At 37.9% G+C, this 15743-nt stretch overlaps 1 protein-coding gene across 1 annotated transcript in view; it reads left to right on the top strand.

Annotated features, from left to right (window-relative positions):
* Positions 1-14851, top strand: part of gtf2b (general transcription factor IIB) — a 30712-nt gene extending 15861 nt beyond the window's left edge. Inside the window, exons 2-7 of the mRNA XM_072574731.1 lie at positions 1592-1698; positions 6831-6964; positions 8724-8870; positions 8989-9118; positions 12480-12761; positions 14291-14851. Coding sequence (XP_072430832.1) covers positions 1592-1698; positions 6831-6964; positions 8724-8870; positions 8989-9118; positions 12480-12761; positions 14291-14424 — 934 coding nt within the window. The 3' untranslated portion in view covers positions 14425-14851. The remainder of the gene's footprint in view (positions 1-1591; positions 1699-6830; positions 6965-8723; positions 8871-8988; positions 9119-12479; positions 12762-14290) is intronic.
* Positions 14852-15743: the final 892 nt, after the last annotated feature.

Raw genomic sequence — 15743 nt, forward strand, 5'->3', positions numbered from 1 at the left:
AACCAGATGTTCATCAATTGTTGAATTGCAAAGTTAGAACAGTTGAATACAAGGCAGAAGGTTGAAACCAAGACTCATGATTTTCTTGTATGACCACTTCTCAAATCATGCATCCACCTTTCCTTGCTGGAAGCAAAGCACAAAAAGGCCATGAGATTAATTCCAGACATCAGAGTCACAAAAATCAAAAGAACTCAGGGCTTTTCATTCAGATGGGGTGGTTTCTGAAGCATGATCTTAGGCACGTTTGAGTTGACTGTTACTTCAAAGTGAATTGAAGAAGAGGACACATTCTTGGTTATAGGGGTATTTGGATGACAAAGAGGGGGCTTGATGAGGAATGGTGATCACCGTATTGATAGACGATTCAGTTAGCTCTGAAGAGGTATGGTGTACTGTATTGGAAGTGTCATCAAATGAGGTGAAAATGTTATTGATAAACACTACCCATTTTAAGTGGTTGTATCTTTGTCAAAATATGCTTTGATCATACAATCATTGGGTATGCTATTTACAGGACTGAAGGTAAAAATGTGTGCTTTTGTTTTCTAAATCAGATTTAATCATTAGATTTAGTTTACTTATTTTAAAAATTGAAGTAAGACTTGTGTTTTCAACAAGCCAGGATTTTGACATATTGGCATTGACTTAAAAATATACAACATGAGAATATAATTGTAGCATACCACATGCAAGCCAATCAAATGTGACCGACTGTGGATTAACAAAGTGAATTGTTCAGGGGTGTCTTTCATTTTTGAAACTGTTGGGCATTAAAGGAGCAGTTTTGTCCAGTCCCCTTGCCATTTTAGATGTACCTCTTAAACTTTCTTTTCTTCTGAAAATTCATAACCTATTTTTATGATGGCTCATTAGCATGTTTTATTATTAAATATTATTACAATGCAGATCTTTGTATTAATGTAGTGCCTTTAACATGGTTAAATCTGTCAGTGATTTCCAGGAGCATTATCAAACGCAGTAATTAAGGGACCAACACTTTCCTCTGAGGTAGGTTTAAAGCAACTTCTTAGAGGAGGGGTTCAGGCAGGGAACATTAGAATTGGGATTTGGGCTAGGCTAATAAAGGCATGACTGTCATTGGAACGTGGATCATTGACAACTTGGAGCTTAGATTTGGAAGTGTGCAGGGATCCATTGGATTCTTGGGAAATGTTTGAGATAAAATCAGCAGCTTTGTGATACTAGAAGAGGCCAGCAAGTTTTGGGCCTGAGTGAACTCGGTGGTTATCACTGCTGCCTCCTACTGCTAGGGACCCGGGTTTGATTCCAGCTTTGGGTGACTGTCTGTGTGAAGTTTGCACATTCTCCCCATGTCTGTGTGGGTTTCCTGCTGGTGCTCCTGATCCCTTCCACAGTCCCAATGATGTGCAGATAAGGTGAATTGCTCATGCTAAATTGCCTATAGTGTTCAGGGATGTGTATGTTAGGTGCATCAGTCATGGATGTTGGTGTGGACTTGTTGGGCCGAAGGGCCTGTTTCCACACTGTAGAGAATCTAATCTAAAATCTAAAGGTAGGTAATTATTTAAGTTCTTTATTAAGTCTTGGATTTTTTTCTTTGTTTTAGTGGGGATCCATTGCCCAGAGTACAATGTCCAAACCATCCAGATGCCATATTGGTGGAAGATTACCGTGCTGGTGATATGATCTGCCCTGAATGTGGGCTGGTAGTAGGTAAATACAGAAATATTTCTGTTACTTACATTCATCTGTGTATTACATAAAATTTATCTGTATGTATGTGTTCGTTTCTGTTTTGTATTACAATGCATTGATTGCTATTTGAAATTGAGGCTGTTTGATGAAAATAAGAACTTCCCTAAAGTAACAAACAGTTCCTTTCTTTTTCATGCACTGTTGAGTTGTTCATTGTCAATCGCCCTGGTATGTTGCTATTTATACATGCAGACTAGGATGTGTGGTGTCTAAACTACGCATCATTTGTTGACCAGCAGCCAAGTTCCTGCCCTGAACTGTTTAGTCTTGGAATTATCTAGGAATTATCACTGCTAGTGGTCCAAAGATGTTTTTGTTTACCAAATTTTAGAAAGATGTTATTTCCTCAACATACCTGGTGTTTCTTTGTCACAATTTTCATACAATGCTCATGCTTCATTTGAGAAATTAGTTTAAAAGTTTTAAGATCAATAAGACTTTTTGCACATACAGCTTGCTGTTTTCCAGAAGTATAAATCTAAACATGTGCAGTGCAAGTCTAGCAAATTTAATATCACACATGAGCTACTGTTTTCTTTCAGTATTAACTGTTTGCACAGTCTTGGTAGAATGAATATCATTCCCCTCCTTTCAAGATAAATTAATTGCCATTTCTTCTCTTCTGTGCTGTTACCCACACCCTTCCTGATATATTTATCCCTATTTCTCATTGCTCAGTAATTTCATCCAAACACCCAACATCAGATTCCACATGTAAACTGACAGCACTCAGTTCTGCCTTATTGTCATCTCTTCGTTCGATTACTCTGCAGAGATTTTTTTAACTAAAAATTTGGTAGGACTGAAGCAACTGGCTTCAGCTCTCTCCACAAACTATATTACCAAACCACTGACTCCAGCCATTGTTTGTGACTGAACTAGACTATAGAAACCTGTCGTTTTGACCATAAGACAAGCCGATTGCCATTTAACCTCAACTCTTATTCGGCTTTTGACACCTATGAGTCGACTATTTTGGTGTTCTTCTTTCTTTGAGCCTCACCTTTTTCATCTTCAAAACTGTCCACATCCAGAACCCTGCATAGAATCCCTATAGTGCAAATGGAGGCCACTTGGCCCATCGAATCTATACCAATCTTCCAAGGAGCATTACAGTCAGACCCCCTCCCTATGACGTTGAATTGAATTGAACTGAATTTATTGTCACATGTACTGAGGCACAGTGAAAAGCTTTGTCTTGCGAGCAGTACAGGCAGATCAGAGTTAAGTAGCATAGATAAGTATATAATAGGTAAACAGCAGCAAAATCACAGGTACAGTCGAATGTTAAGAGTATGAGTCTATTCAGTATTCTAACAATAGGGTAGAAATTGTTTTGAAACCGGCTGGTGCGTGTGTTCACGCTTCTGTACCTTCTCCCAATGGTAGAGGTTGTAGAAAAGCATTGCCACGGTGGGATGGATCTTTCAGAATGCTGGCGGCCGTTCCTTGACAGCGGGCCTGGTAGATGGATTCTGTAGATGGGAGGTTAGCCTTTGTGATTGTCTGGACCGAGTTCACTACTCTCTGTAACCATCTCCGATCTTGAATGGCATACAAAATAGTGATACATCCAGACAATGCTCTTGATGGCACACTGCAATGTTGGCAAGGGTATTTGCTGTCATGCCAAATTTCCTTAGCTGCTTGAGGAAGAAGAGACCTTTGTAACCAGTGCATCCACATGAACAGTCCAAGAAAGATTGTTGTGAATGACCACTTGTAGGAGCTTGACACTCTCCATTCGTTCCACCTCTGTGCTGTTAATGTGTAGGGGGGGCATGAGTAACATCCTGCTGAAAATCAGTAATGAGTTTCTTGGTTTTGCTGGCATTGAGAGCTAGGTTGTTCTCAGTGCTCCATTTTTCCAGGTTTTCCACCTCCCGTCTGTAGTCTTTCGTCGCCATCTGAGATTTGACCGACTATAGTGGTGTCATCAGCGAACTTGTAAATGGCATTACATGCCCCCAAAACTCCACAAACTCAGAATTATAATGGCTAATCCACCTAGCCTACACATGCCCAGACATTATGGGAAATTTAGCACGGCCAATCCACCTAACCTGCACATCTTTGGACTATTTGGGGGGGACCGGAGCACCCGGCAGAACCAACGGACGTGGAGAAGCGTGCAAACTCCACGTAGACACCTGAGGTTCGAATTGAACCTTGGTTCCTGGCGCTGAGAGGCAGCAATGCTACCTACTGAGCCACCCTGTGGCCCTTAAGTTTAATGGATGGTGGTAGCTACTATATTAGTTGCAAAGAATAATCAAAAGATTTGATTTAGGCATATTTTATTAGATTACATTAGTGTGGAAACAGGCTCTTCGGCCCAACAAGTCCACACCGACCCGCCGAAGCGCAACCCACCCATGCCCCTACATTTACCCCTTACCTAACACTATATGGACAATTTAGCATGGCCAATTCACCTTATCTGCACATCTTTAGACTGTGGGAGGAAACCGGAGCACCCGGAGGAAACCCACGCAGACACGGGGAGAACGTGCAAACTCCACACAGACAGTCGCCTGAGGCGGGAATTGAACCCAGGTTTCTGGCGCTGTGAGGCAGCAGTGCTAACCACTGTGCCAGCGTGTCACCGTAATTTTAGGCTGTTCATATCTTTTGTAGTTTATCAATATAGACAAACATGTCAATTTTACAGCTTCAGATTAGAAGGTTTAAATACTAGCTTTTTGGCACTGCATTAATGGGTAGATGGTAGCACAGTAATTTCCGTGAACTAATAATCTAGAGTCCTGTCTGCGCTCCTGGGGATAAGAGTTTGAATCTCGCAGTACCAGCTTGTGAAATTTCAATTTAAGAAAATTCTAATGGCAACCATGTAACTATTGTCATAAATAGTGAAATAAATCTTCTGACCTTACCTACGTGTGACTTCAACCCACAGAAATGTAATTCTTTTTCACTGCCCCCTAAAAGAGCTCTGGCAAGCAGCTCAGTTCAAGGGCAGTGAGGGATGGGCAATAAATACTGATAGCTAAAAGAAAACAAATTGCATAAGAGTGCAAGATGGTGAGAGCACTTCATTATTGGACTGTTTTTTAAAAATTGTATGTTTAGTACTCTTAGACGTCCTAGAACCATTAGGCAGAGCCCTTTGGCTCTATGTTCTATGTACTGCCAAAAATATATTACTACCCACTAGACCCATAGCCTTGAAAGTTGATAGTTTGGTTGCTTGTTCAATAAATGTTTAAAATTTGCAAGGTTTTCTGCCTACAACTACCCCTCCCAGACACCTTCCCTCCCTCTGGATGAAAAGGGTTTTCTTAAATTCCCACAAGCCGCCTGCCTTTCACTTGTATCCTATGTCTGATTGCTAAATGAAAAGCTTTAACTTAAGCTATATTTTCAGTGGTTGCTTTTTGCTGTGTTTGGTTTGATTTTTTTTTTCACGCATGTTTTAGTCAAAACTCTTGTTTCATCTACATTTTTTAAAAATCTTTTCCCTTGTTGCTTTTTTGATTTTGTTTATCCTGAATCTAAAATCATTTTTTTGGAAGTGTTCCAAATAAATGTGTTGTACTAGCACTACAAAAATCTTGGCTTGCTTTTTATCTGAAGTTGATGTTGAAATTACCAGGCGGGTAGAGGGAAAGCTGTTGAAGGCATTAATGACTATGGTGATGGAGAACAAATGCTAGCCTGCCTGCGATGGCCCCGCCACATTAAAGAATTTAAGATTTTGTTTGCAGTGGGATAAATCCAAATAATTACATTGGAATTCAATTCTTGCGTAATTAACTGGTTACTATGATTCTTAATTTGCAAATTCTCCACTGCATAGTGTGTTTGGTTGCATTTGTGTGAATGTAATTTGCCAAGTGTACTTATAGTCATGTTCCCCTTTAGTTGTATCTCTTGTGTTCAAGTTGTTTGTCTGAGTTTCTTGCCACCTCATGACTGGATAGCAAATTACAAGGAACATTTTTCTCACTGGCAGGAGAGATCAAAGATGATTTGGATCTTTCTTGGTGTGATTCTGACACAATCTGTACTATTTTTGTAGAAGCATTGATATCTTGGCACGGAATGAGACTATTTTACCCATGTCTGTGCCAGTACTCAGCCTTACATCAGAATTGTTCAATCAAATCCAATTTCCCACCTGTGTGTAATATTCGGAAGTGGTCTACAATTTGGCCTACATCAGATCTGGCCTGGTGCAGCTATTTTACCAAAGTAAGCTGAACAATTGAGATGCTATTAACAAGTTAATAGGTACAACAAACAATGGGTGGTTTCCTTATGTGAGTACTCCTTAGGAGGAATGGGAGTCAGTCCAAACAAAGTAGTAGATTAAATTACAAGTACCTTGAAGTACCTTTCTTTATGCATTCATTTATCAAGTTGTAATAATTTATGATATGGCGACTGAATTGATTCTTCCTCTCAATTGAAGGTAAATTTATAAAATGCACAGACTGCACATGATAAAAGGCAAAAGCCCATGATTGCTTGCTGTTCATTATTACTTTCTGGCTTGAAATCAAACCGGTTTTCCTCATTTTCATATTTTAAGTATCAATTCTTATGCTGCAATTTATACTTAAATAATCTCCTCCTGTATCTTTCAGAAGTGCAGAAGTTCAGTGAAAGTAACGATAGAATTTATGACTTGAAAGTGGGAGCAGAATTGCTGTCACGTGACTTGACTCAATTATTATTTTGCTTCTAATCCAGCTTTGGTTGGACTCTGAGGAAAGTGGAACAGAGGTAGAACATCATCTACAATCTTATTGAATGGCAGTGTATTGTTGAGAGCCTATATGGCTGCTTCCTGCTCCAGTTTAAATTTATCTGAAAACTGCTCTAACTTTGGTGCTAAGAAAGGTAGTATTTAGAGAGCAAAGTAGGCTATCTCAACCTCAGGTTCATCTCTAACACTAGATAATTTTAATAAGGGCTTCAGTTAAAATTGTTACAATGTATGTTCAGGAAAGGAGTAAATAATTTGTCTAGTTTGTCAGTATGACTCTTAGAATGGTACAGTTTGTTTTATTTCATGTAATTTTAAAGTTATATTTCCCTATTAGTCATCATGCCCATCTCTTTAACAGGTGATAGAGTTATAGATGTCGGCTCAGAATGGCGGACATTTAGCAATGACAAAGCAACAAAAGATCCATCTAGAGTTGGCGATGCCCAGAATCCACTCCTAAATGGCGGTGATTTGTCGACTATGATTGGAAAGGTAGGAGTATGGCTTAAGCAAAAGACCAGGTGTACAAAACTAAACACAGTTGCATAAGAAAACAATTCCTCTATTGAACAACTCGTGTTACAAGATAGCTAATCAAGTCGTTTTTTTATTTAAAGAAATAGAAGATTCCTTGGGACTTATCTTTTCTAAAGACTTATCTTTTCTGAATGTATAGGTTCCATTCTTTAATTTGATAGGCTTTAGTTGTCTTTGTCTGACATAAAATGGTTTAACTTAACTGGTTTGAAATGGTGGCTGCTACCAGATTGCTCACCAATTCCTTTTATTGAAACCTCTGTTTCAAGTCCAGTGATTTTATTTTTCCAGTAATCCATATGGCCGCCGCCTCTTAGTTTTGTTGTTATTTTACATGAGCAACACAAAATATCTGAGTAGGAATAGGCCATTCAGCCCTTTAACCCTGCTTCACTATTCAATATGATTGTGGTTGATCATCTGACTTGGTTCCCTGTTCCTATTTTATCCCCATATCTTTTGATCCTTTTAATCCTCAGAACTTCAGTCCTCAAAGTTTTTGCCTCAATAGTTTTGTAACAGAGTTCCACAAGCCACTGCTCTCTAGGTTGAAGAAATGCCTTGTCATTATCTGTCTTAAAGGGCCTGCCCCTATCCTGAAACTGGGACTTCTGGTCATCAAGAACATCCTCCCTGAGTCTATTCTGTCTAAACTTATTATAATTCATGAAGATTTGTATCTGATTCTCCCCTCATATTTTTGTAAGTTCTAATAAACTTAGTCCTAACCAGTACAGCTTCTCGCGCACACTCAGCTCTGTACATCAGTCTTGCCATCCAAGGAATCTATCTCGTAAACTTTTTTTGCACTCGTTCAATAGCCAGAACATTCTTCCTCTGCTAGCTGTAGAGATTACTGCAAGTGTGTTCTACCAATGCCCTGTACAGCTGTAGCAAGGCACCCCTGCTCCTGTACTGGCTCTTTTTGCTACCTAAGTGGATGACCTAGTATTTATCCACATTGTACTGCATCTACATATTTGTCTATTTACTTCATTTGTCCAAACTTGTGTTAAAGACTGCTACATCTTACACCTTGCGAAATTTGTGTGGCAACACTTGTCTGTGATAAGAGGTGTTGGAGGAGACTATGAAAACTAACTTGATAGGGTGGTTGAAAAATAAATGAAAGCTAAACAAATTGGATGGAATTTTGCTGATATTATAAATCACTTGGAATGCTGGGGGAATGACTTCCTAAGTTTTTTAAAATGTTTATCTTTGTGTACAGAAAAATGTACAGTAAGGATTGGCTGATGTGAAACTACCAGTTTCTAAATAATACCCATAGAGGTTGTGGTCCAATGAAAATTAATGAGTGTTGCTTGCTATTTTTTTAGCAACTAATACATGGATTGTTACAGTCCAAACTCTGCTTTGTTTGAACAGTGATCCAGGATATTCCTGAATCAACAGGTTTTAAAATGTAGGAAAGGAGATTTGGTAGTTAAGAGCAATGAGCAGGTAATGGAATGTATATTAATACATGAAAGTAAAAACTAACAAAGTTTACCTTTTGATTGAGTAATGACCTTTTGTGACGGTGCTTTAGAAGTGAATTATGGAAACTGATGATCAATATTTCATATTTTGTTTATGGTTTATCCTTTATGTAGTGGATTTAGTTTTTTTAAAAGAAAGTGCTGCAGCTTGTAATTGTTGTAGATAGCATGTTTGTTTCAGTCAGCATTATTTGCTTCATATTTCTTTACAGGGTACTGGATCAGCAAGTTTTGATGAATTTGGAAATGCAAAATATCAAAATCGTCGGACTATGAGTAGTTCTGATCGAGCAATGATGAATGCATTCAAGGAAATCAGTAATATGTCTGACAGGATAAATCTCCCCAGAAATATTGTTGTAAGTTCATGTTATATTTGTTTTATCATGGTGTTGCTTCATTAAATCGGTAATAGAAGCATAAAACTTGGAAAAAGTCTGAATTTAATCAAATATTGTCTTTCATTTCACTTACTAGGATCGAACAAATAACTTATTTAAACAAGTGTATGAACAAAAAAGCCTAAAGGGAAGGAGTAATGATGCCATTGCTTCTGCCTGTTTATACATTGCCTGTAGACAAGAAGGTGTACCACGAACATTCAAAGGTAAGAGGGCCTACAATTAATACCAAATCCTGTAGCACTGTTTTCAACTGAATCTTATAAAATTAATTTTAGTTATTGTCAAGGTTTTTTATTCAGGTAATTAGTAATTATTGCTGTGACTGTTGATAACTGAAGTTGGTGTTACTAGTTTTAATTAGTAACTTTGACCTAGCCATGGACACAAACTGAATGATAGGCAGGGTGAGAGTATAACTGTGCTCAACATCAAGGTAGCAATTGTCTGATTATGGCAGTGAATGGGGAAACTCCAGTGATTAGAGCTATAACTATCAAAAAAGAAGGTATTTGTGATTGCTAGAAGCTGAAACCTGAAGGGTTTTCAAATTACCAAATTCACCTGTTTATTCATGTTTTTCCCCCTATCATAAGGTCACGAGTGGGGGTGTTCATGATTCCTATATTCAGATTCATTCACAACTCCATTCGTAAAGAAGTCCACATTTGCTTGTAGCAGGACAAATAACATTTAACTTGGTGTGACAAGTGACAGACTTTAAAGTTGTAAGTGTCTAGTAATGATCTTTAACTAGACAGAACCTATTCACTCTTCTCTGACTAGCAACTCAACTGGCTGAACCACATCAACTCTGGTTGTGAAAGTATTGCTCCTTATCCTGCAAAATCTCTTAACCATCTACAGGGTTCAAGCCAAGAATCTGATGTAATACACTGGTCTGGAATGTTGCAGCTGATCACACTGGTTCATGCGTTTAGCAATTCAGCTATTCAACAGCGTGAGATGTGGTATGGTGGCATGAATAAATAAGTAATTAAGAAATCCAGCCTATGCATGGGTTCATGGCAGTTGATGGAATTTAAATTCACTGGATAAATCTGTAACTTAAAGCTAGTTTTGGTTATGGTGATCAGAAACTGATCATCAGTTGCCAAAATCTGTATGGTTCATTAACATACTTTTTAAGGAAGGAATTCTGTTGTCTTACCTGGTCTGGCCTAGATGTGATACTAAATTCACAATAATGTGGTTGCCTTTTAACTCTGCTTTCAAGTGGCTGAGCAACCCATTCAGTTTAGGGGTCTCCAGGTTTGTCGAACAAATGCTGGCTTTGACAATGGAACCCACATCTCATGAAAGAATTTTTTAAAGTATTTGGGGTGAAGCAGTTTTGGTGATTTTATCAATAATTTTATCGTTTGCAGCAATACTTTGCCAGCAATTCATATTATCCCCAGAATATGCTGCAACTAAGTTTATTGGCATTTAAGAAAGGCAGTAACATGGCCAAATCTTACCACCTTTCAAGTTGTACACAATCCTGACAACTTGTCAGAATTTCTCCGTTACAGCTAGGTAATTAATCCTGGAGTTCATTGCCCAGTGACATTGCAGGATATTATCATTAGCAGAATTGAGATTGTTCAGGAAAGCCTAGTAATAGAATTTTCAGATGAATTGAGGATGAGCATTAAGTGCAACATTGGGCTGTTGTGCTACGTCCAAAAAAACTATTTAAAATGGTAAATTTTAACGTCTGCTGAAATACTAACCTGTAACAGTTAATTAAGTTTTTTTTCACAAAGAATAATCTGCATTTTGACAGTGTCTTTCACCTCCTTGGTATTTCAGAGTGAAGTGTAATGTAATCACTGTTGTAATATAGAAAAACACAGCAGCCAACCTGCAAACAATGTAATCCTCACTAATTGCTGTGAGGCATTTGAGGAGACAACCTGTTGTGGCAGTGCAATTGTTGTTCATGATCATAGGTCTTCATGTTTGAATAGTGTTAAGGCATATTTTGCATTCGTCTAAGATAGAAGATTGAATTTCATTTCAACAGCCAATTTGAAAGACGGCTGTTCCAACAGTATAGCACATTAGTAAGAATGTTGGCACTGAGCCAAGACTGAAAATGATGTGAGAAATTACTTTACTTGCAATATTTGAGTCTTTCACTCTAATAGTTTAAGGTTTGTCATGAGGAAAGGCACATCAAGTCTGTTTTCTCTGCAAACCAAAAGACTCTTGAACCAGCAGGATATACTATTGAGTACAGTTTGTGACCTCTCCTTGAGGTACATAGTGATCATTCATTAGTTATGCAAGGCTGGGCAGCAAGAACAAATTGGTAGATTTTTTTTTAATTGACCGACCTTGTCCATTTTTTTATCTTACACCTGGCCAAAACTGAAGGGATGTGGGTGGTGGTCTGAGTTAACATTGTTCTTTCACCTCTAGGACCTGGATTTAAATCCAGAAAGATGGGATAGGAGTCTGTTCTCTGTAAGGGCCCTAAGTGAAATCATTTTGAGCCACCTCAATCCAGTCCTCAGTAGGTATGTGTCTACAAAACAAAATGTTCCTTCATTTAGCACTTGCTGGCAGTTTTGCAATGGTGTTCAGTGGAATTTATCTAAATGGTATTTGAATAGTGCATATGAGAGCTTTCCTCAACACTTAATTCCATATTGTTTTTAATTTGTGCTTACTTTGTCAGTGTAAGTGTTAAAAGAAAATTTTCCATTCCATAACACCGGCTTACCTCGAGAATGGGAGGTAAAGTTCATTCCAAATTAGAACAACGCTGAGATTACTTTATTCAGGATTTTTATGTTTTGACTAAGTGATATAACAAAATTGTTTGTCAGATATGGCCATATCTTTAAGATTGGAAATGGTACTTTATTAAGATCTTTAACATTGCTTGTTAACTGCACTGATTATCAGTTACTCTCGAAGCATGTATCATGGTTGGGAGAGGAGATGGAATGGAAATCTGAATTCCAGTGTTGGGTGTAAAACTTGTTTAAAATCATAGGTGCAAATAATAAAAAAAATCAAAGAGCAATTCAGTGTTGTCAGTCTGACTCTGGCAGATATCTTCAGCATTCCCAGTCCAATGAAAAATTGTGGCGTGTTGGCTGAGTTAACTGGCAACCTAACAAGTAGGTTTTTGTTATGGTTTGATCTTTCAGTGACTTTGAATTGGAGCACTTATGATTATACTTGTCAATTTAACATACATTGTATTCTGGAGGGATACATTACACTGCTGTCATGCAGTAACACTTGTGTTACTTAATGTTGTTTGTCAAAATGTATTAAAAATTGTGTGGCTCATTATAATAAATGAGTGAAGCTATCCGTGCCATAATATCCTCTTGGTTTGTTGTCAGTAGCTAAGTTTGAGTAGGGTGGATGAACTGATGACAGCATCATCCAGGTGTTAGGACAGTTCTGGTTAATTGAAGTAACCTGAACTTGCATCTAGAGAATCATTTCACACTCTTATCCAACCTGAATCTCTGGAGTTGTCTATGCTTTCAGTTGGTCCATACATGTTTCAAACCTAATGTTTTTTTTCTCCTCTATTATTAGAAATATGTGCAGTGTCCAGGATTCCAAAAAAGGAAATAGGCCGTTGCTTCAAGTTGATTCTGAAAGCTCTGGAGACCAGTGTGGATCTAATTACTACAGGAGATTTTATGTCCAGGTTCTGTTCAAACTTGGGATTGCCTAAACAAGTGCAAATGGCTGCAACACACATTGCGAGGAAAGCTGTGGAACTGGATTTGGTGCCTGGTAGAAGCCCTATTTCAGTAGCTGCAGCAGCTATTTATATGGCATCGCAAGCATCAGCTGACAAAAGAACACAAAAAGGTATTTGTGCTGCTCCTAAGAATCATCTTGATTTGGACTTTATATTAAAAATAAACTTATACAACTATACATTTTATATAAACTGTCCAGCCAAATATTGAGCTGCAGAAAATAAATCTAGCTTTCTTTCCTAAACAGTTATGTTAGTCTGCTTGACCAAGCTGCACAAATATACAGGCATGATTAGTGGTCTTATGATGCAGAGGTGTTTCATAACACGTCTAAGCAGGTTGTTTAAAAGTACTTGGACAGGCATGACTCTTTGTCGATAAACAGTGTTCTTGGGAACGGAGAGAATTCTTTGTAATAGGTTCACAATACATGGCCATTACTTGCTGCCCCAGTATTTATTGTCAACCCCTAATTGCACTTGACAAGATGCTAGTGAGCCATGGCCTCAAACCACAGCAATCCATCTTGCGCAGGATGACCAGCAGTACTGTTAAGGAGGGGAGTTCTGGAATTGTGATCAGTGACAGTGAAGGAATGGGAGTATAGTGCTACGTCAGCTTGCAGGGTGTGGTGTTCCTCTGTATTTGCTGGGTTGTCCTCTGAGATGGTAGGGGTTGTTGGTTTTGAAGGAGCCTTGGTGAGTTGATGAAGTGCATCTTGAAAATGGTATACACTACATTAATGGTGCATGCTTCTTTATGCATTTGTGCTTGCTGTGTTTATCTATGGTATAGAAGTTAGATAACTATGCAGGTATGTAGGAGTCTGGGAGGTTGATGTAGATATTTAGTTTCAAAGGTTAAAACAAAGTGTTGAATATAAGATTAATTCACAACTGCACAGACGCTGAGGAGACAGGAATCATTTAGCTCTACAGACATGACTGATAATGTTTATAAAAGTAGTTAATGTTAGAATTGCTGTAAATAGAGAAACCACTTTAAGTTTTGAGAGACGTGATCACTGGCTGTGGGCTCAGAAGGAACTTGATTTGCCTTGCAGTGGAAAGCAAGCACTTAATGGAAGACTAGTCAGTGTTCTAATGAGACATTGATAGTGTATTTGGCTGTACTGTTTATGGTCAAGTCAAAGTGGTAAACTGGAAAGTTAAATACAGATAAAAGTTCCACTTATTGAACAGTGACTCACTCTCTGTATGCATTCAGTAGGATGAAGCCTTCTCCTTGTTGAATTGCTTAAAACACTAGATCACTTCAGTAAATTAATGCTTGCTTAATGAAGTGTTGAGCATTCCACTTTGATCGTGGCCTATTGTCTGCTGTAGTGAGATAAAGATGAGAATACAAGGGTCTGATTATCTTATTTTCTGCCACAAGCTAAATAAAGCATTTACTGATGCAGTTGTTTTATTTTCTCCCTTTTTTTTTGAAATCATTTGAACTAGTCTCCTAAGTATCTGATATTTGGAAATGTTTTGTAGAAATTCTTGGCAGCTGATGTTCACAAGTTCAGGGCATGGGTTTCATGGCTCGTCATCCCTGTTCTTTTGGCTGTGTTTATTGAACTTCTAGTGAATTCTGAATCTTACTGATACTTGTTTTTTTTTCCTCCTCCAGAGATTGGAGACATTGCTGGGGTAGCTGATGTCACAATTAGGCAGTCCTACAGACTCATCTATCCGCGAGCTGCTGACCTCTTCCCTGCTGAATTTAAATTTGATACTCCGGTTGACAAACTACCCCAGTTGTAAATGGAACCAGCCTACTTTGCAATATGCGCAATAATTTGTTTTAAATAAAACTAAGCATTCCCCAATGTAAAATTTTTCAAGTTAATTTGGCCTCCTGATTTTTGAAACCAGCTCAAGTGAAGAACACAGCTGAGAACCAGTGAAACTACATGACAGCAGATGGCTACACTGTGTCAGAATATCGCACGTACATTCCAAAGCTGAATTTCACGGTTGTTTGTACTTGCCAGCTAATTTGTATATTTGCAAATTTATACTTAACCAGATAATTTGTATATAAAGTGAAAATTGGGGATATTGTGTTGTGAAAGGCTGATCAATGACAGACTGGCTCATTTTAGTTTTTTGGTGTAATTTGACATACCCATATTCAGGTTTGGAAAGATGCTTGATGTCTTCATAAATAAATTACCATTTTTTTTCTTTGCTTTTGTATCTACGTTGACTTCTTGAACCTCAGAATTGGTACTTAGTATGACAAGAGTGGTTGTTGAGCTTTGAAATCACAATCAGCAAATAGTTTGAGGTATTCAAGATAGCTTCTGGTTATTTAGTTTAATAGTTAATTGAACTTTTTTTTGGAGATGTTATTTGTGTAAGGGATTAGTGTATTTATTTTAAGGAAGAGAAAATTGTGTAATGGTTTCAAAGTGTTTAAATATAACACTTGAGTTTGTCTTGAAGATTTTCTAAAGGAGCAATTCCATTTTATATCAATGAAAAAAAAAATCATGCGTGTTACTCAAAGCTCCTTAAGTGGCATGCTTACACATTAATGACTTATTGAAGGAGTAGTTCAATTCAAGTGGTAGTTGACATTTGTACAGAAATAAAGCAAATTAACTGTTTCATAAATTTCATATCTGCCAAGTGCTGTTTTATTTCTTCCATGAAACCTGTGCTCATCTGTGCAAGAAATTTAAAATAATGGAATAGAATAATGATCATTTAAGTATCCATCGTCAGAACTATTTTCATTGAGTGAACCATGTTCTCCCTCTACTTCCACCTCAAACATTACCAGCCTCTGCTCCTACCCCATGTCAACCTAATGATTCCATTATATTTATGCAGCATGATACCTTTGTACTCATCTGTCCCAACTTTATCCTACTAGCCTTTCACCCTCTGCACTCTGAATTTCAACCAAACTTCTCTTCTAGAATACAGTCCAAGTTCTTCCTGAGCCAATGTTGGTTACTCTACAGTCAGTTCTGCCACATTGAACCAATTTGTGTTGAAGAAACATATGATAGAAGAACTCACTGTTATTTGCAGAATGTGAACTTCTGTTACCTGTATGGCTATAATGCAATTCC

This window comes from Chiloscyllium punctatum, chromosome 7 (genome assembly GCF_047496795.1).
Source record: "Chiloscyllium punctatum isolate Juve2018m chromosome 7, sChiPun1.3, whole genome shotgun sequence".
In the NCBI taxonomy this organism is placed as follows: domain Eukaryota; kingdom Metazoa; phylum Chordata; class Chondrichthyes; order Orectolobiformes; family Hemiscylliidae; genus Chiloscyllium; species Chiloscyllium punctatum.